Raw genomic sequence first — 22,258 nt, 5'->3', positions numbered from 1 at the left:
TCTCCATAGCTCTATTCCTTGCCTTTCCTATTTTTACTTTTTTCGCCACTTACGATTGCTTAGTCTTTCATTATTGTTCATATGTTTATTTCCGCCATCATGTAAAAGGAAGAATGTAAATTCTTGTAAATTGCATGAAGAACAAGTACAAGCTGGAATTAAAGTAAAAAAAAATTATGTTTTCTTTATTTTGTCACTAGTCGAAGTGTTCTACAACATCACAATAACACCCGACCAGGTACTAACGCCCTCTGTTGGTGACAGTGTCAGTTTCTTGTGCGAAAGCGAAGGTCCAGATGCACCACTCCCTGTCTGGTATGATCCCAGTGGTAACCGCATTGCGCCCAGTAGGGCAGGTAAGTAACCATACCAGTAATAAAGTGAATAGACTAGGTCCTAAGATAGCGCCTTGTGGAACCAACACATTTCCCATTATCATGTAAATGCTGTTATATTGATTTGAAGAAATAACTGATACCAATTGGGTTTAACTCTTAATGTGCCATTCACTGTAATCAGCGAGTGCCACTTTTTTCAAAGAGTCTATATTTAAATGTTTTATTTATAAAAAAAAAGAGAATCACTCATGAGACAATAATCTTAAACCTCTTGACCATAGGCTGAACTGAACAATGGAATCACTCATGCATGCAATGCACTCCTCAAAATGCAATAGACATAACAATAGCTGTATGACCATTGCACGAAAATGTGTTCGTGGCACTCCAGTGGATGCACAGATATGTGTTCATGGCACGTTAAGGGTTGAATACCAATGAATTATTCGTGTTTGTGTGTGTGGAGGCTTGTTGAAGAATGCACTTTAAAGGAGAATGAAACTCTTGGAGCAAGTTAGCTTTTGTGAAAGCAGAAAAATCAAAGAATAAGATCAACAAAAGTTTGAGTAAAATAGGACTAGCAATAGAAGAGTTATGAGCATTTGAATGTCGAGATCACTAATGCTATGGAGATCCTCCCATTGGCAATGCAACCAAGATCTATGATGTCACAGATGAACAACTCTCCCCTTTTGGACACTGAAGATATACCCCAAAACATCTCTTTTTGCTCATATGACAAACGATTCATCAATGATATAATGTTGTGAAACCTCTGTACTTGTCCTCTCATAAAGAGAACACCTCACCTTGTGATAGACTCTATAAAAGTGAGAATATAAGTGAAATAAGTACTAAAGTAATGAGGGAGTTGTACGTGTGTGACATCACAGATCTTGGTCGCATTGCCAATAGGAGGATCTACATGGCATTAGTGATCTCAATATTCAAATGCTCATAACTTTCTTATTATTCATTCAATCTTCCTCAAACTTTCAACAATATGTTTCTTTGATTTTTCTTTTTGATATGGATTCAGCTGGTTTCAAGGGTTTCATTCTCCTTTAACAAATCATTTAAAATGAATCTCCAAGGAAAATGCCTAAGTTGGGATTTTTGCTTAAAATTGAATCTTAATATCATATAAGTATAGGTGTATTGATCTGAATGCTTTGTATTTCAGTCCATGAAGTCATTCAAATTTTCTGAATATTATTGCATGAAATCCGATTATCATAGACTTTGATTAAGAAAACAAGAATTACAGCAATTTCCTATGATAGTTTTTACACATGTTATTGCCTCATAAAATTGATATTTGCAAAAGTCATATATGTAATGAAATGTTTCCATCCACCCCCCTATCATTAAAACAACAAAATTGGTATCCTCCGCACCATAGCATTGCCTCCATGAAGCACATCAAACCTATTGCAAAACCAGTAAAGTTTAATATGTGATGCCATGCTCGTATGAAATGCTAATTGCTACACTCTTTTAACTATCTTTTAAGCATTCCCACAGTCACATAAGGAAGTAATGACTCGGAAGCTAAATTGCGCTATAAAAAAGTTTTTTCTTTTGCTCTCAGTTGGCTTTGTATGAAGTAAAAGAGTGTATTATTTCTCATTTTACTCTGTCGCGCATGAAGAGCTATCAGGTTTTGTCTTTTTTTACAATTTACAATTGCTTTCTTAATCATGTTGTGTTTTTTATGGTTTATTGTATTCCAAGTATTTGATTTGCATTGGAATTTTCTTTTGTGTTTGTTTTCACCCTTTATCCTATAATTATGATTATTTATTATGTTGTAATTTATTCAAAATATTTCATTTGCTTTTGTATTTTCTGTTTTTACCCCCAAACCTATGATTTAAAACATGTTCTTACGTTCATTTTCCTGTTTCATCTGTTGGGTTTTTGGCTTGGTTTATTTGCTGCCCTTCCATCACCTGATTTCCCTCCCTCTGGGAAATGTTCATCACCATCACCACCTCCATCACCACCCTCATTGACCTTTGACCTTAATGTGTGTCACCTGACTTGTGTCACCTGACTATTTTGGTAGACAATGAGTTTGCATACTCCATCAGCTCATCAGGTAAAGTTCACATTCACACCCCCCCCCAAAAAAAAAAAAGAGATAATTGGATTATTAGTGAGACACAGTAGACAAAGTGGGGGTAGACTAAATTTTGGCAATGAACTTATTTATGTCCACACAAAGAAATATACATGTACCTTGCATGTATAAGGAAGTGCCGTAAGTGATTGCAACTCACAAGTCCTACCCCTAATGTTTCTCTAATGCAAGCTTGAATAGTCGAGATGAGAGAAGTCAAAATGTGTTGTGATGAATGCAGCTTTATTTGTCAGGTTTATATAGGTTTTTAAGAATGTGAGATTAACATTTGGTCTTCTTAGTAATTTATCTGTTCCAAAATGTTAAATTGTTAGATTGGGCGGAATTAAATTTACAGTTGGTAGCCCTGAGTTAAATCTTCTTCTGTATTGTCTAATATGCACCTGTGATTAGTTGAAATGACCCCACCCCAAGACCATTTTAGGGCCCTTTTGAATGAGAGCTTGCATTGCCTTTACTATGAATGCTGCATTACAAGAGGACACCAAGCTGTAAGCTAAAAAATATGTATCACAGTTTGTAAGATGGGTTGTTATTGATTACAAATTCATTGTACTACATATATGTGTTGTATTGGATTTATTTCCAATTTGTTTGTCATCATTCTGTACTCTTCATAGGGACATTTACGTTTATAGTTCAGCCCATTAAGTCCATTATTTTCCTTTCATTTCCATATTTCAACCAAATTCAAGCAATGCTGTCATCTTCATTTCTTTGCCCCCCCCCCAAAAAAAAAGTGATTCTCAAGTGGTAGAAGTTTGAATTCAGGAATATTTCCATATAAATCATGCAAATTTATTTCTTGATGAACCTCCAAAATTTGAAGATTGCTTGCATTTATATTTAATGTAATTATGAATGTGCTTAAGATATTCACCAGGCCAACACACTTGTCAGTTAAAATTATTTAGTTCATGATTTCCATTTATAAATCCCTTTGAACTCATGGTTTATGCTATAGTCACATCTATGAAACCTCAAAATCGATTGTTCATATGCCATTCAAAACAATGTAATAGCTTTAATTGGTCTAGAGTCGGTTTTGTTGGAGTTCCTGAAGCATTACGGAACATTTGTGTTTTTCTTCATCCATATTTGTTAGTGCCTCCATACCCCCTATCTGTGATAAAAAATCCAAAACCAATCCTTGAAAATCATTCACCCTTTGCTAACCTCATGTTCTTTACATCCCTCATCTTGGTTTCTCCCCTTGCGTTCACACTGACTAGACGAAGCGTTTACGGAAACGATAGAGTCATCAGGTAAACCCCTTCCCTTTTCATTCAAGCAAGATGTGTTTATGCTCGCTCTCCTAATGTCATTGCAATATTGTACACTATTGATGTCTGAAAAGAATATTGTTTTAAAACATCTCAAGAATTATAATTTCTTATTTCAAGCTTTTCTAAAACTCATGAAAAACCTATTGAATCAAAGTTATAAATAATGATTGACTTGTATGACTTCACGTAATGGGGCCCATTTTATAAAGAGTTACAGCCATGGTAACTTTGCCATTATGGCAACTACGATGTTAACAGGGGAAAGCAGCCAATTAGTATCAAGGTTTCCATGGAAGTTACAATAATGTCAAATTTACATTATTAAGTTCTAAGTCTTTATGAAACGGGGCCCCACGTCAGGCAAAATTTATTTTATATTTGTTTGACATTTGCTGTTCTTATTTAGTTGTGAATTCTCTATGTAATCAGTTCTCGTACCTAAACATTTCATGCAACATAAATGATAAAAATGAAATATGAAATTCTTAAATATTTTATCAATGGAGAAGAAAGATATTTATGAAGAATACTATATTCTTTTTGAGATATTGTGTACAATTTTGTAGACTTTGGAAATTGAAGCACTTGCGCTGAATACCACTAAAACCCACTCTATAACCCTTATTAACATACTAACACAGACAACTTATAAAAGGATTGCAACAATTTGTGGATTACCAATGCTTTTTTGCAATTATTTCTGTCAAGTATTTTGATGTGATGCTGGAATGAGTTTAAATGTATTTAGACATACACTGCCAAAAAGTATTGAAAATCCTGTGATTCCTGTCATTCTTGAAAGTAGTTGCAATGCTAATGTATATATGTCATACTTTCTTGTGTATCTGCATTTAAATTATACATGTACATCTTTGTGTTGTTTTAAACATATTGATATTTTTTCTACTTTCTTGCTTTGTATTTTTATATTCTTTATTTGTAATTTTGAGCTTCCCGCTCATTTTGTGTTTGATAAGCATGTGCCTCTGTGCTCACTGCATACATGTTTTGTTTTTCAGTTATTGGAAGTTTACGTGTATTTACGTTTTGCTGTGTTCATGCTACTTTGTTCATTTCACATGTAAATCTTTCTTTGTCATTTAATATGTCTCGTTATATTCTTGTATGTTTATTTTGTTGTTTTATTTGTATCTTTTCTACCTTCTTTACTGTCTTTGATTTTACTCTGTATTACAACAAATACAGAGTATTGCACAGAAGAATATGATTTCCTGGAAAAACCAAAGTAAATGCATTAATATAAAATGTATTGTACATGCACCTCGAGAATACGTTAGGAAAATAAGTTTCAACAAATTTGACTTTATATGATTTTTAAAATTGTCATACTAAAAAAAAACAAGTGAGGAAAACAAGATCACTCGGATTGGTTTATTCAATATATACTCTAGTTTGGTGTAAGTTTTAAAATATGGGTAATTTTGCACATGCAATGGACAATATCAATAAGGCCCGATCCCATGGAAAAATCTGAAGCTATCCCAGACATACAATAGAACATGTAGTACTCTGATTTGAATAGACGAATAACAAGTTAATATTGCAGTCATGGGGATGTAACATAAAGCTAATACCTCACATTTGCTCTATGGTGGCCGTACGGCGAGTTGAAAACAGTCGTTTATACATTTTTTTGTACCAGCTACATATGGGTGGTTTTAATAAAAATGAATAAAAGGGCTGTTTTGGGGGAAATTTGACTGTAGCATTAGCGATTGATCGTGAGTGGGAGTTTTGTGATGGATTATACACAATAATCAATGCAACAATTCTCTAAATGAACCCAATGATCAATTGCTAATGTTCATGTTACGGGGTCCAGGAATATTCAACTTTTCACTATTTACATACATGTTTGTTCTGAGTGAAAATAATATATGTTTCTTTTGTAGCATGTACTGTATAAATCTTTTCACTTATCACAGAGGTCTAGGTTTATAGGTTTAACAATCAGTGTTTCCTCAATTCTATGACCATCCTCTTTCCTAATATACATGTACCTAATACTTTAATGCAGTTATTAATGCTCTCTTTACATTACATGTACATGTATAATATCGGCTTTAATTTGACTAATAATGATTTAACTAGTCATGGACAAGTGTTAAGTGGTAATCTGGGGTATAGGGGACCAGGCGTGCACGTGAACAAATTATAAATGTACATGTAATAAGAATAAGCAGCAAGTATTTATTGTTGGATAATCATATTCTAACTTATATCTTTATTCTATTCATGCAAAGATATATTTTGTTCCCGTATACATAGTTAATTGAAAATAAGTATTGAGATTCTTGCTAAAAATTCGGTCAGATTCCATGAAATTTATATTTCTGAAATCCTTTTCATTTTCATAATTTTGTTTCTGCTACATCTTTGCTGGGCTTCGATGCTTGCTGGCATGTAAAAGTATGTTATTTATCTTTTCATGCATATTTTGGTACCCTATACCCTTGGTTAGCCACCATTTGCAAAGTCCATGGCACGCTGTCCTTTCATTGCTGAAATTGACGACCTCAAACTGAGGCGAAATGAAGAAAGCCGGTGATCTTGTTGAAATGGTTGCATTGTTGATCTTGTTTTGGATTAGATGTATTTTCTTGTAATTTCAGTTTGAATAATCAGCTCCATATGCATTTATTTTTTGTGGTATATAATTTTTTTGGTGTCGGTAAGATTTTTACGAGATTTACATGAGATACCTTAGAGGAAGCAAATGAAAAAAAAAATATTTGCACAGTGAATTCTTTTTGAAAGAATTTGATTATTTTTTATTGCTAGACCTTTGTATTTTCATTCTGAAATCCAATGACAGCTGCCAGTGTTTAATAAGATTGGCCAATGACATCATTTTGTATACTTCAAATTCTATTTCATTTTTTTCTTTAAACTGAATTCATATCGAAAGTAGGATGAGCTTTATATCATTGAGCATTTATCCAGATCACTAACATATTGAATTCATTTTCCCTTAGAGTGTTTACACTTCTATTTATAGCCTATCATGCATGTATTGCTCAATCTGTTTTCAGTTTTTATCATTGATATATTTTCTTGGTTTGTTGTAGATGTGGACTTAGGTAATCAATTGGTACAGGTCATTTCACGTACCCAAACTCGGCTGGTGCTCAATGACTTGGTGGAGTCTGATTCTGGTATCTACACGTGTGCTGCGGAACCTAAGAGAGACACGGTGGTTGTCAACATCTTTAGTAAGTTTGATATTCAGAATTGACTTGTACAGAGAAAGTTGCTTCTAGTAATAATGATCATATACTGCTTTAATATGTAGTAGTGCTCAATATGTCGAAAGAAAGTCTCTAAACTACATTACAGAATTGTTTTAACCCCAGTTAGCGGATTCTGCCTTGCCCGTACATGGAGCATACACTTTCTACACTCCCTGGGGAGTATTCAAAGTCAATTATTGGGCATCCTACATTCACGTTGGCTTTCAAATTCGACCGGGCACCGATATGATACCTTGGTGTTGAGTAGTAAAGTGTGGAGTGATGCCTTGTAATAGTAATTACTTAGATATTGGATACTTGATATTACTTCCAATTCTTTGATCTTCAATCATACTAATGATTAGGATTTATGTATATGTTCAATATATGTATTCAGCATATATATTGGTGTTATACAAATATTGATAAATATTCTTGTCTTTTTGAAGATATACACTTCACACATTATTCTCTGGAACCAGGTAATCTTGGGAATTACAGATTGTTGTAGTCATTTGGGTTATGTTTTCCACATTGCCATTTATCCCATCAGATCATTTAATTTTTAAGCAATATGAAGCTGTTTGTCTTTCTGCTCATTATATTAAAGTGAAGGATTACAATACATATTGATAGTTATTATTAATCTTTTCCAGATAAAATACTTGAACATGGACCATATTTGATATTAATTTGTATGTTCTCTGTTTATTTTAGTTCCTCGCTGCCTTCCCGAGTGTGAGAATGGAGGCAGTTGCGAGAATGGAATCTGTGAATGTACAGAGTCTTTCACTGGACCTCGCTGCCAATACTCATGTGAGTTTTTCATTTAATCTTTCTTGTTGAACTCTCAGATATCCCTGCTGGAATGAAGTGTGTTTACAGCATGTTCACAATACGTTCACAGTGTGTTCACAGCGTGTTCACAATATAATCACAGTGTGTTTACAGTGTGTTCACAATATCTTCACAGTGTGTATACAATGTGTTCACAATATCTTCACAGTGTGTTTATAGTGTGTTTACAATATAATCAGTGTGTTTACAGCGTGTTCGCTCTATGTTCACAGTGTGTTTATATTGTGTTCACAGTATGTTTAGTGTGTTTGCACTATGTTCACAGTGTGTTTATAGCGTGTTCACAATAGGTTCACAGTGTGTTTTCAGCGTGTTCACAATATGTTCACAGTGTGTTTATAGTGTGTTCATAATATGTTCACAGTGTGTTTACAATATGTTCACACTGTGTTCACAATATGTTCACAGTGTGTTCGTAATATGTTCTCAGTGTGCTTAAAATATGTTCAGTGTGTTTATAGTGTGTTCACAATATGATCACAGTGTGTTTACAGCATGTTCACATAGAGGCCTTTGTAAAAATTGTGATTCACATTGTCAAAATCGTCAAATTTAAGTGTGTCATACTGTGGACACTTCTACAGTGTGTTTTTGTTCCAATTACTGACTGTAAAAATGCGACTCACACCGTTAAGCTGCTCAAATTTATCAGGTTGGAGATGTGTTCATATTCACAATGTAGTTTATCCTTGACATCTCATTAAGATGTGAAATATCTGAAAGATGTTTGTATTATTTTCTTGTGATCTTATCATGATTGCAGATGAGACAGATTTCAGCGTGGAATTCAACCCCATCCAAGACAGTCCACCGTCTGCAGGTCAGAGCTACAGCGTTGCGTGTGAGTTGAACGGACCCGTGGAGATTGGAAGACCAATGTGGATAGGACCTCTGGGTCAGGAAATAGCTCCAGTGGGACATGGTGAGTTACGTGTGTGTGGGACGCTAGTGGTAAAGGGTGGAGTGGTGGTTGTGATAATAGTATACAAATAGCGAATAGGCATGAGTGCGATGGTGCGAGATTTCGCTTAAGGTGAAAGAAAGATGCTATATTCAACGAGGCGTTAGCCGAGTTGAATAGAGTGTTTCGTTCTTTACCAAATGCGAAATCTCGCACCATTGCACGAGTAAGATTATTCGCTATTTGTGTTGTACAACGCCTCGGGGTTTAGCGAAAATATGAAAACAAGAGTTTTTCCCTGCAGTAATCTATGTAAAGGGAGCAAAATTATTGAAAGCGAAAAGCAAATCCCACAAGCGCACATGACCTCGGGCAGCATTGCGCATGTAGCCTGCAAGCTATGCGCGTATTTCACCTTCATTTTTTCTGAGCGCAAAGAATTGAATCCTATTGTGACGTCACCTCCAAAAGCCGTGCAACGGTACATTTTGGATGGTACGTCGTGTGTGCAACAGTACAAATGTTTGATATTCAGTCTCCCATTTGTTTGCGTACAACAAGCTAAGTAGGCGTTGTACAATGGTTGTTAAAATAGTGGTAATAATAGTTTTAGCAGAAGTTATTGTTCTAGTGAGAAAAATTATGAAATGAAAATACTTGATGGTGGTGTTGATCAACGTCATAAACGGTTATGTGGTATATGTTGTATCTAAAACAAATAGTATCCCCCAAATGGACTAATGTCTTTAATCTATTGGTTACCGGTAAACTATCCCATCTCACAAAATCAGGTGGTGCAGACCATGTACATGTGGAGTTCCAAGGAATGAACGTCACCACTCTTCACTTAGACAGCATCTCAAGTGAACAAGCTGGACTTTACATCTGTACCATTGGACCTGTTGCTGGAGTGTACAACCTCACCTTAGGTATGTTAACCTGATGACTACCAAAGGCAATTATTTTCATAGGCTTTGTACAGGGATCACCTTGTTCCGGTAGGCGATGGGTTAACCTGTTGACTACTGAATTCTGGAATTGACATGTTGCTTTTTAAAGGTACCACCTTGTTCCGGTGGGCAATGGGTTAACCTGTTGACTAGTTGATCATATCATTCCTGTAGGCTTTGTACATGGATAATCTCATTATAGGCTGCAATAGTCTGACATCATAAATAAATTGTTTTAAGTAAAGAGAGGAGCGTGCGTGTCTTCACATGCAAACAACTAAATAGTGCATTATTTTTTTCAAATAGGAAAATATTAATTCTGGATTTTAATTTTGAGGGTAACCTTGCAAAGCCGTTTAGTACCAAAAAAAGATCTGAGGGTTGTGCCATATCAGTGATAACAGGAAAACATGACACACTGAGTTAATGTAGATATGCCCTCTAAGAACATGCTGACAAGAAACACATATTCATCCTTCTTTATAACACTTGTTAGTATCTACTAGTTTGAGTTGTACATGTATGTACAAATGTAGATAAAAAGTGAAAATGCTTTGAACTTCTAGCTTTATCTTTTTGTCTTAGTTTAGACATAGGTCGAAGATAATGAAAAATATACCTAGAAGTAGCTAATTTCTTGTAATTACCTTTGGTTTTTTTCCTCATGATGAAAATTTATTTTTTTATTTGATTATATTTTAGCCTCTCCTTTTCTGATTAATACATATTTGTTGTAGTTGCTAAGATGTTTTGTTACGTTTGTATACACATGTTTCTTCTATTTTTAATCTTTGTGTAATGTCTATATATTAGGCTTTGTAGTATATGTTTCTAACTATTTTTGATAGACCATTCATAATGTTTTAATTCTTGTTTTAGGTTCTTTTCATGATTTCTGTTCAAATAACTTTCTTATCTGAATTTCAAGCAGTTATTTTCATTTGATGTTTTCAAAAGTGAAGTCATTTACTTTTCAATTTCGAAATAATTACAACACAGATTGTGAAATCACGTTTCAGTTAATTAACTTCATTATCTTTCTCTTGTTCAACTCTTGCTTGTTGTCCCTTGGATGATTTAACAAATTTATCAAATCCGTTTCTTTGTAATTTATTTTGTTGTGAACACATTTTCCTTTGCTGTGTATTTCTGTGCTAACATTTTTAACATTTGATTCATTTCTTTCCTCTTTCTATGTGATGTACATATTATTTGATCTCTATCTGTTTTCTTTCTATGGATGCCTTGTCTCTGTCCCTCTGACAGCTTTACACTGCTCACCCCCATGTATGAATGGAGGTGTCTGCCAGGGGGGTCGTTGTGAATGCCCCGAGTCTCATACAGGGGAGACGTGCAGTCAGCAAGGTATAAAAACAAATGTTATATCCTCTATACCAAATCGGAATGAAATCATCCCCTCCCCCTGCCTTCCATTAGCACTATCGAGAACCGATTATCATAGCTCATTAGGAAGTATATGTGTAATGTTGCCAATTAAAATTTTGATCAAGGAACAAAAAACGGAATGTTGTCACAGTGTGTAGGATCGACGTGGTAATTTGACCATGCTATGGCAGGCCATTCATGTTACTGCTTGAAATCATATCTTTTTCATAGATCTATGAAATTTACCCTTTCTCTAGTTTATCATCTAATTTGAAGGAAATTAATAGAATATAAATGATTTATTACAAATTTTCATAGAATAGAAATAAGCATACTTTGAAATTATAGAGTACACAACATAAGATGTCTTAATTAAAATAAAAACATAAACAATACGTCTGCTATAAATACATGTAGCAAATAAGGTAGTGTGATTGGCTTGCCATAGTTTAGTGTCATTTCACTCGAATATGCCACCTGTAGGGCTCTGTTTCACAAAGACTTGCAATTATAATAACTTTGCCATAATGCTATTGAAATCTCGATGTGGATTGGCTGCTGAGTTCAGTTACCATAATGGCAAACTTGAAGTTGTTCGTGAAACAGGCCCCTTGGGCTCTGGTCCGTGGCAAGTATTTCATGTATTCATACACCATTTTCACCACACATGCACATTTACATACATTTATGTACCATGCTCATGCCATCAGTATATAAATTTCTACTCAATCATCCTACTTTATTATATGAATGGCATTTTACATTTTATAGTTGCATCAAGTATAGATTTCATGTGAATTACATGTACATGTAAAAGTAATATATTTGATATACAATGTATTCTATTGAAAGAAACTTTCCATTATTTATACAATGATAGTTTTCCATGTGAATTTTGAGCTTTATATGAAATTTAAAGTTTTTAAGGCATATAAACATTTCCATTTTTACAGTGCATCCTAAAGAAAAAGAGGAGAACAAATTATTATTGTTTCTTTAACTTTGAAAAATGATTTGCAATATATCATGTAAACCTCCAAAATACTCAGTTTTTCTTCTAAATTTGTTATCCGATATGGTATAAACAATTATATGCATAGATGGGCAAGAATTTGGTATTTCAGTGACAAATCAAGTTGTACTGATTAATTGATTATGAGACCTATTTTTCATTGGCACTTATTTTTATTTTTTTGTTATGTTCCTTCTTACAACATGGCAGAGGAATACATTTAATGATGAATTTCTACATAATTCAGACAAACAGCTTCAGTTTTTATTGTTTATAATCTGCCATGCATGAACAATTAATTTGCTTTCAAATTAAGGATAAAATTTCTGTCTTATTATTAGCATCAGATTTGTATTAAAAATATGTTTGCAGATTGACAAAATTTAATGTTTTATGAAAGGGGGGTTTCCTTTTTCAAGGATGTACTGTACACACGCTGCATGATGACAATTAAGCGCTCAATGGACCCACAATTGCATCAAAGTTAAAAATTTGAAAATTCGCAAGTTTTAACAATGCAGCATTTGTATGCTGAACCCAAAAATGCAATAAAATAAAAAAATCCACAAGTACTTGTGATTAAAATAATTCTGCACTTCATATTTATGTGTGTTATCTATTTATTCTAGTGCTCTGACTGCAGGCTACTGTATGTATACTTGCAAAAAACTGCAAAGTGTTTCATGAAGCGATTGGCAATGTGATGAGAACAATAAAATTACTTTTTTACAATGCAAATTGGCAACTTTGTAATAAGATCTTGTATAATTGATCATTTTGGCTTCTGTTTTCTCCATATTTGATTTTTTCAACATTGTAACTGAGTGATATATGCTAAACATTTTGTTGCCATTTTGTAGAGTAAATACGGATTAATTTAAATTGTAGGAAAGTTGTATACACATCATTCGGTTAATAGTAAGCCAGGGTATTGCTTCATAAAACAAATAATGATTTTCACTCATAAATTTGCACTGAGCTAATCACATACAAGTATTCAATTGCTTGTAACAGTTATCAGTGAAAATAATTTACTATTTGTTTCATTAAATGCTACACTACTTACTTTGTAGGTGGTGAATAGTCTTGTCTAGATTTTGAAGAACGGTGTTTTCCATCTACTTTTGTTTTTTGCCATTTATTGTGTTTTCTTATTATCTTATCATTTCAAATAAAAAATAAAAATCAATCACATGATTTCAATTATATCTGGGATTCTGAATCTTAACCTGTTGACTACTGAATTCTGTAATTCCCATAGCCCTTGTACAGAGATAATCTGGTTCCAGTGGGCAATGGGTTAATAGCTTTTCCAATATGTGGTACAGATTACTATATAATCCACCATTCACTGCCTGCAATTCTTGAAGTTTTATAGAGATACAACTATTCAACTCCATGTCAAAGATTGAGAAATCAAATCAGATATCCATGTATGAATTTCATCAACAGACAATAGTGACGATGAAGTTGGATTTATTTTCTAGGCAGTTTCTTCTCACAATCTGAATCATATGTCTTCTTAACTGTCTAATTTCTTATTAACAACACTTTTTTATTGCATAATTTCTAAAATGCTGCTTTGAAGAAGACTATACAAACTTGTTTGAATGTGTTTCTATAGATTGCATGGCTTTATAATATACTTTCCTGTGAAGCAGCTGGCATGACCTTTTTTGCTATATTTATTGAGAGTATCAGTAGTGCTGGAATGTTCATGTAATGCAAAGCTTAGTGCCCCTCCAAATTCTCTTGTTGGCCAGAAAGTACCAGCACCAATTTTGTTGATGCCTACCTGAATGTACAACTCTGTTTTGCTCACAGCGAATTCTGTGTCACTCTTATCATTTCATATTAGTTAGTTTTTATCATTGTTCATGCATTCTATCCAATTTTTTACAATATTTATTTGACAAAATTGACCAATGATCAAAAGCAAGAATTAAAGATTAACTTCACAATATTTTTATGATGTTTGAATTATATGATCATGCTGAAATGTCGCTACATTAATTTTCGTAAATGATATGTACTATATATCTTGAAGGTAAGTAGCAAGACTTCTTTCTTTTGTTTTAAATGTCAACCACTTTGTTTTTCATAGTGTTATGTACCATTGTTTTTACACCATGAAAAGTAGTATACACCATTTTCTAGTTTGCACTCGGTCAATGCTTAAAATGAATTCACATCAAGTTGAAGAACATGGATGAAATAATGACTTTAATGCAAAGGAGTGATGCCACCATGAATGTGAAATTTCCATGCATGTATGATAAAATGCACAAATTGTTAGTGACCTCATATTTTTTTAAAATTACGCTTCTCCATAAGAAAAGAAAAAGCTTATGACACATCTAAGAGGATCATGATGGTATTAACTAAAATGCCCTCAGTAACTTGATATCAATGCAGGTAGAACACTGTGAATAATGCATATTGTTGAATCCACTGGTTGACCAATCTCTCAGGATTAAATGCGAATTGGTGATATCACAATAAGGGCACAAATGCATGTGTAATTTTTTTTTAAATAATGCCTTTTCAATGAAATAGGAACAAGCTCATCACAAATCTAAGGTGATTTTGATCTGATTTACTAAATGCTTTCAGTGTGTTTATTTCATGCAAGTAGGACATGCCCTCAATTTTTTTGTTGCTTTAATTTGAGGATCATAGGAGAACATGATTATGATATGATGGGACTACATGATGAATGCTATTTGTCTTTTTTGTTTACAGTACCAGGATGTCACAGCATGCAGGCCTGCTACAATGGAGGAACCTGCCTTGAGCACAGGTGCTTCTGTAAGCCTGATTTCACTGGAGAACTTTGTCAATTCACTGGTAAGATATCAATCTGGTAATAAATGAATATTTATGTTCAACCCTTAAATAGTTATTATTAAACCTTTGACGAAGAAGTGATTATTAAATTGTTGTTTGTCATAACTTTTTTAATACACAAAGCCCCAAGTCATGAAAGATATGCTAGATTGATGGGCAAATATTTAATTTGTCATACATGTATATCTCTTTAATCTGGAAATCTGACATACGAGAGATAACCATACTGTAGGTGTTGTAGACAAATAATAGTCCCATAGCGACAAGGTTGTAGCAGTGATACAGAGTGGTCGCAGTCCACACTGACCATGACTTGAGCCACTATCAGGCTTGTAGCATTGTATTTCAAGGAGATTTAATGGTGTTGTGGTTCTGTATCTTGGCTCTCAGTCCTGGTTCTCATGTCCTTTGGCAAGACTCTAATCCACATCTGCCACTCTCCACCCAGGTGGTTGTTTGTGATCAGGTAGGATGCAAACCTTAGTGTGTACCTGTAGAAAAGCTAGGATACCTTAGGTTTTTAATTATCCTGAAAATGTTATTACTTGATTGAAATAAGAATAAAGATTGAGGTACTATCATAGTTAAATAGCTGAATTTAATGTTTCAGAAAACAAAATAAAAATACTCATCCAATGAACAAAATAAGCAAACTCAATAAACATATCTGCCAAATTCTCTGAAATCGTTGATGCTGCTATCAGTGAGCATCGATGCCAACCTTCGAATCGAGCTTGATCCAGATAATGACTACACTGAGGGTGGGAATGTGAGCTTCTTATGCATCACCAACGGACCGGATGCTCCTCTCAATCCAAGATGGCGGAAAGGAGACTACCAGTATATCCAGTCGCCAGTTTTTGGTAAGTGGTGGTGGTGATGATGAATGTGATGATTATGATGTTGGTTATATTGATGATGATGGTGGGGACGATGATGTTGTTGGTGATGATGATGATGGTGATGATGGTGATGATGATGGTGATGATGATGATGATAGTGTTGTTGGTATTGGTGGTGATGGTGATGGCAATGATGATGGTTAGGATGATAGTCATGGTGAAGATGATAATGATATTGGTAATGATGACATTGAGGGTAATGGTAATGGTGGTGGTTACGCTGATGAAGGTTGTAATGAAAAAAACAATGCTCCTTATAATGTTGAAGACAACAATTACCTGTATATGCATTATGGCAATTAAGGGGATTATGCTACTTCCAGCAATATTGTATTTTCCATATTGATGATAATGAGGATGGAGTTATAGACGACATTAATGAATGATGACCCTGCATGTTCATAATATTGATGCTGATGAGGGTCATTATGGTAGTGATATTAACTATTGTTCTCTGTAATTTCTTTTATTACTAATCCTCTTGAATACCTCATGATATTTATTAATTCTCCCTGAAATATTCATGAAAACAGATTATAATGTAACCCAAAGTGATGTGATCAATGCTAATTGTAAAAAAATAGATGATCATAAAGTTAAAAGATTAACCTAAGTGATCAAATTTTATACCATCTTTAGGAGAAGGAAACCACATCTTCACTTCCAGGAAGTCAGCCTTCATCACCCAACTGAAGATCATGAATGTCAGTGTACAGGACAGTGCTAGGTATACCTGTAATGCTGGACCACTCCAACAGTCTATCTCACTCACCATCTACAACAACAGTAAGTTTTGTTGATGCTCTCTTACTTCAAATTTTGTCATGTCCTCTTCCCTTCATTACCTTCCCTTTATCTTCCTCCTTCTTTTCTTCTTCTTCCGGTGGTCTTAGGTTTAATCTCTCTTAAGTATAATTAACATTGTGAAAGTATCAAGTATTGATGGTTTCTTCTTCTGTCTACTTCTTTTTCTTCCCCTTTTTCTATTATTTCTTTTCTACAACTTTTTTGTTTTTTCATCAATATTAATTCTGAAACTCCTTTGCAACATTGCATAAAACATTAAAATAACTTTGGCTTAAACAACTACCATGGTAACTGGAGTCGACCACCAATTAAAAATCCAGGTTTCCAGAGAATTTAATGTCGATGGCAAAGATACCAAGTTACTGTCCCATACTATATGACCGGGATACTTCATGTACCTACTTGGTAAGTTGCGTGTCATTAAATATGCTTCTCATTTGTTTCTTTATTTTTCAGCCTATCCATGTATCCCACGTTGTGTCAATGGAGGGCGCTGCATAGAAGGTATCTGTCTTTGTCTGGAAGGATACACCGGTGAAGCCTGTGACGAGCTGGGTAGGTTGTATTCTTTTGAATTGTATTTCTTTGTGCGAACATTTCTTAAACTGTTACATTCAAATTAAGCGTATCGGGAGACTTCTATAGCATAGTATACAAATATATCAGGCTTTGAGAAATTAGAGTGGGAATTATTTATTCCCCGAGGTTGTACTGGAAATCACTATATTTCCTGTTCGCGAGGGAAAAATAGTTACATTGCCAGTCTAACCGAGGATTAATAATTTCCACTATGCTTTCAAAAGAAACACCTGATATATTTCTTTCATATCCCTCTTTAACTTGTAGACCTAGTCCTTGCTGATTTGCAACCAATCTACGTTAGACCAATTCTAACGTTGCCGGACCTAAGTTAGTCCTAGCTAGTCTTAGTCCTGTCGAGCTAATGCTAGCCAGTCCATTGTTAGGCTGCTCGCGGCTTCTATCCGACTGCAATTAATGGGGGGTACACTGCGCTGCGCTGCTGCAGTTGCACTCAGTCTCAAGATAATTTTGTAAGCGCGTAAGCTAACTAATTTTTAAGACTCTCGTATTGGACTTTGACACTCCTTTTGAGTTTGCAAATTTACCGTCAATTCAGGTGTCCTGTATGAATGGCCGTCATGGAATTATATTTCCTGCATGATAATCTAGACCCAATTCAACACTGACTTTTTAGATTGTCGGTAAATAATTTGAGCGGGATCTGGATCGATGATTCGGTCAAGTCAGGGAGCATGCGCAGTTCAACCTTGTGAGAACATATCAAGCATAAGCATGCGCATTTCTGCCCATGAAAGTATATCGAAAAATATACGGAGCTGGAAGAAAACTATAAGGAGCTAATTTGCAGTGATGTTTTTCCAATTGAAATTATACTTTATCACATGATCACGAATTGACCAATTGTTTATCTAGAATACTCATGAATGTTCATAAAAGGGATACAATAGACTATATACTTTGTTGAATAGTTTCTGCTATCTATAAATTTGTATTATCATCAAATGAATATTAGGAAATTCAAATATATTTTAGCTAAATATGTTATCAATGCATTCAACTTAATGCTGGTTAACATCAAAGTTCACTGGGTTGTGAAGTTTGGATATTTCATGCCTCCATCGTATTGCTCTGCGTTGTGATAGCTTAGCTCAAAGTGCCTGGCCCAGGGCTGTCCTAGCCTACAACAGAGTAACAATTTGTTTATGTCTTCAGGAAGGCTATCCCTTAATGTTGGTCATGCATGAGCAAAGGATCTCACCCCCCATGTTTTTGGAGCTTTTAAAATGACATGGTAACCAGATGTTGATGAGCATAAAGACCTAATGGTCTGTAGTAATTGAAAAAAGAAAGACCATAATGGATGCTAGTCCATGAATACAATCAAAAGCGAGCAAAAAATCTTGAAGATTATCTGATGAATGACTTGAATAACTTTGATGAAGACAAAGTTGCTTTGTGTGTTCATGTTCCAGTTCCTGAATGTCAACCAATGTGTGAGAATGGCGGTGAATGTATAGAAGGAGAATGTAGGTGCCCAAGGGGGTTCAATGGATCAGCTTGCCAGTATCAGGGTAAGTACTCGTCATCTTTCATATTCAGAAACCATAAGAATTCATGCTGAATATATATTGATAATAATAAGAATGATGATAATCATAATAATGATAATGTTGATAATATAGGGTATTTGTGCAGTACATATTCATCTTGTTAGGTGCTCAAGATGCTCCTATATTACCTCTGCTAAGCTAGGCGACCGATTTGGGGGCTTAGAGCTTTTTAGGAATTACTTCCTTCCAGTGCCATTTACCTCACCTGTGTTAAGTGAAGCACGTTGTGGATCAATTCCTTGCTGATAGAAATTACACCAAGGCTGGCATTCGAACCCACAACCCTTTGTAATCCACTGGCAATTTCATGAAGTATTAGTGAGACCTTCTTGATATGAATGGTCCTTGGATGTTGTCTCGTAGAACTTTGCGATGATGCTTGGCACCACCCTTTCCATTGATGCTTCTTATGAATACATGTTATGCTGTCAATGCTTGCAAATTGAAAATTGAGGGTGTGTGGGGGGGGGGGGTAAGACGTACAAAAAGGTTGTTATTACTCTAATGTATGTAATTGCCTAGATGTATATCGTCTATGTGCCCAAGAGATTTTAATTTTTTTGTAACTTTTTTAATGTTAATCCAATCTCATTTTCATAAAATCATAAAAACTTTTCTCTTTTTAAGTTGTGGAGCCCATCTCCATAGCGATCCACCCAGAGGAAGGTCAAGTCTTCTATACCGGAGAGAACATTGCCTTCCTGTGCCTCACTCAAGGAACGTTTGCCCCAGAGAACCCCCACTGGAAAGATCCCAGGGGTAGGGCTGTTGGCATCAGACAGACCAGTAAGTATTTTTTTTTTTTTTTTAAAGCTTTTTTTATTTCCCTCCGATAGGGCATATATTTGCATTAACATTTTAACAATGATATAAATGAAATAACATATCATACACACATAGCATAATTTTGTACAAAGTATAGGCCTACAGGGCGTTTCAAGCAAAAGGCAACCGATACTAGAGTGGCCATGTCCTACACCCATCCGTTCCGCCGCCGACACTTGCAGCAGCAAAGAACAAATGAGCACCGAACAAGGCCACTCCAACAATAATTGATCACCTCTCACCCGAAACACACTGCACATTCATCATGAAAATATGTTTACATTAAACAGAAATACATATAAAGGTCCGGAAATCTTATTACAAAATGACAAGAATTCTTTCGAAATTTACAAATTTTTTATCAAATTTATGTGTTTTGTTTTCCATAATACTGATTTGCCTCTCATTTTTGTAACATTTTCTTATATATTATTTAATTTTCTCAAAATTACCAGTAAGTATTGATCAGTTACAGGAATTTTTACAAACTTTTAGATAAGAACCAAACGGACTTAACAGGCTTGTTTACTTACATTCAAATTTTATGTTTCCTTAAAACAAGAGTTTATTTTGAAAATAAGAAAGCTTGCTGTAATGTATCCAAACTAAATTCCAAGTGATGTACTTTGTTTCTTACAAGCAGGTTTAGGGAATACCCTGTTACTAGGTTCCCAAGAAAGAAAAAATAATATAAATAAATATGAATCAGTAATGCCTATTGCAAACACATTTCTTTGAGTTGTACTCTCTCTACAAAGGCTGCTTTTTAGAAGTGGTGCATGACTAAAAAACCTAAGTAACAAAATAAATGTATTTCCATTGCGATTGTAGTATCTCTCTTTTGCTATGGAGACCACTTTTCTTTTCTGTAGGCCGAGTGGCCAAAAATGTAAAAGACAGCGTTTATGTGTTAAATTATGTCATGAATGTTCGTTAAGAAATTTGTCATATTTAGTAAATTGTGAATTAGTTGCCTTGTTGCTAATATGTAGACAATTGGAGACAAGGCACAAAATGTTTACATTAACTGATCTCCCATATACATGTACACTCCATTAATTTTTTAGTCTTTCTTTGGCTTCTCATAAGGTAACTACTTTATCAATTTAACATTCATGTTCCTGTATACAGATGTAAGTGAAGGGAATTTAAATTCAAAGTTGAAATCATGCATTCAACTTTGTTCCTGAATGTTAAACTGTGAAATCACTAATAACTTATTTGATCTAGGTGTGGATCGTATATTCACCTTCGCTGTAAACTCCACCGCTACCCGGCTTTACATCAGACCTCTGGCAGAGGGAGATGCTGGTTACTTCACCTGTGCTACTGGCCCTCTGAACAGCACCGTGTTTATCAGTATTGAAGGTACCTGTGATACGATATGCTGTTCATACAGTGAAATTTAGCCAGAGTAATATATGAATAACCTGCACATACCTCATTATATTTAGACTCACTTCATAATACTTTGCAAGACTTGCTATCCTTATCTCTGTGGTAAGAGATTGGAATCATGAATACCATGTCACTGCGATTGGTCATGAGATGAAATTGGACAAAGTAACGAATGGGCTAAATGGCACTTATACCAAGTGGTTAGTACAACTGATGTAAGACTAAGTAGGATTAACGTGCAGTAGCCAAGAAGGATAGAACAATTTTAAATCAAACTAGGCCATTCAAACATAATAATAATATGTTAATTAATATAGCGCTCTTGACTAATACATGTAAAGATTATTGATTAAAAAGCAGAGTTTTTAGATGATTCTTAAATACTTCCAAAGAAGGAAAAAGTCGCATATATCTTGAAAGGTCATTCCAGGTTCTTGGGGCAAATGTCTGAAAAGCGTTGTCACCAGCTTTGGTATTTGTCCGTGGAACATGGAGTCAAGTAATGTCTGTACTAGAGCGTTCTGACTGATGTGGGCGGATGAGAGAGTCCATGTAGTGTGGAGCTTCATCATGGATAATATTGAAAACAATGGTCATAATCTTGAAGACAATACGTTGCTTCACTGAAAGCCAATGCAACTCTCTTAACAGAGGAGTAACATGATCGTGCTTACGAGCTTTGAAAACCAGCTTGGCTGCACATAAACAATAGAATATAATACATGGGATTTTAAAATGAATGACAAGATTATGGGTGTTGTATTGTTTTAAAGAGCAAGTCAATTTTATATATGCATGTTGCAACTTCTTATTTTTCCTGTTTGTATGGAAATGTGGAAATAGACTTTGAACATTGAATCATGTGTCCTTCAGAATGTCCTTGTCATTCTATTGTCAATTTTCATTCATGTGTCCTACAGAACAACCTTGTCATTCTAATGTCAATGTTAATTCATGTGTCCTACAGAACGACCTTGCCCTCTGAACTGTGCTAATGGAGGAACCTGTATGGATGGCGTCTGCTCCTGTCCTGAAGGCTACCAAGGTTCATTCTGCCAGATTGGAAGTAAGTTACTTCTTCGAGTGAATTCTTATCCTCAGATCCCATGGTTAATAAGAACATTGTATGGGTTTGTAAGACCAGTGGCCCGTTGCAGAAAGAGTAATGTGTCAATGTGATGCAAGAATTCAAGTGCAATTC

The 22,258-nt window shown here is 34.8% G+C and overlaps 1 protein-coding gene across 1 annotated transcript in view; it reads left to right on the top strand.

Moving 5' to 3' along the window:
- Positions 1-22,258, top strand: part of LOC129266969 (uncharacterized) — a 248,295-nt gene that overhangs the window by 146,815 nt on the left and 79,222 nt on the right. The window contains exons 135-150 of the mRNA XM_064104176.1: positions 201-356; positions 2,407-2,439; positions 3,714-3,746; positions 6,857-7,000; positions 7,736-7,834; positions 8,640-8,798; positions 9,569-9,706; positions 10,994-11,092; positions 14,868-14,972; positions 15,677-15,835; positions 16,514-16,660; positions 17,138-17,236; positions 18,697-18,795; positions 19,462-19,620; positions 20,890-21,027; positions 22,025-22,123. Coding sequence (XP_063960246.1) covers positions 201-356; positions 2,407-2,439; positions 3,714-3,746; positions 6,857-7,000; positions 7,736-7,834; positions 8,640-8,798; positions 9,569-9,706; positions 10,994-11,092; positions 14,868-14,972; positions 15,677-15,835; positions 16,514-16,660; positions 17,138-17,236; positions 18,697-18,795; positions 19,462-19,620; positions 20,890-21,027; positions 22,025-22,123 — 1,866 coding nt within the window. The remainder of the gene's footprint in view (positions 1-200; positions 357-2,406; positions 2,440-3,713; positions 3,747-6,856; positions 7,001-7,735; positions 7,835-8,639; positions 8,799-9,568; positions 9,707-10,993; positions 11,093-14,867; positions 14,973-15,676; positions 15,836-16,513; positions 16,661-17,137; positions 17,237-18,696; positions 18,796-19,461; positions 19,621-20,889; positions 21,028-22,024; positions 22,124-22,258) is intronic.

The sequence above is a fragment of the Lytechinus pictus genome, chromosome 8 (genome assembly GCF_037042905.1).
Source record: "Lytechinus pictus isolate F3 Inbred chromosome 8, Lp3.0, whole genome shotgun sequence".
NCBI classification, from domain to species: Eukaryota; Metazoa; Echinodermata; class Echinoidea; order Temnopleuroida; family Toxopneustidae; genus Lytechinus; species Lytechinus pictus.
The sequence above is the reverse complement of the archived record's forward strand: the minus strand, read 5'-3'. Positions and strand labels throughout refer to the sequence as shown.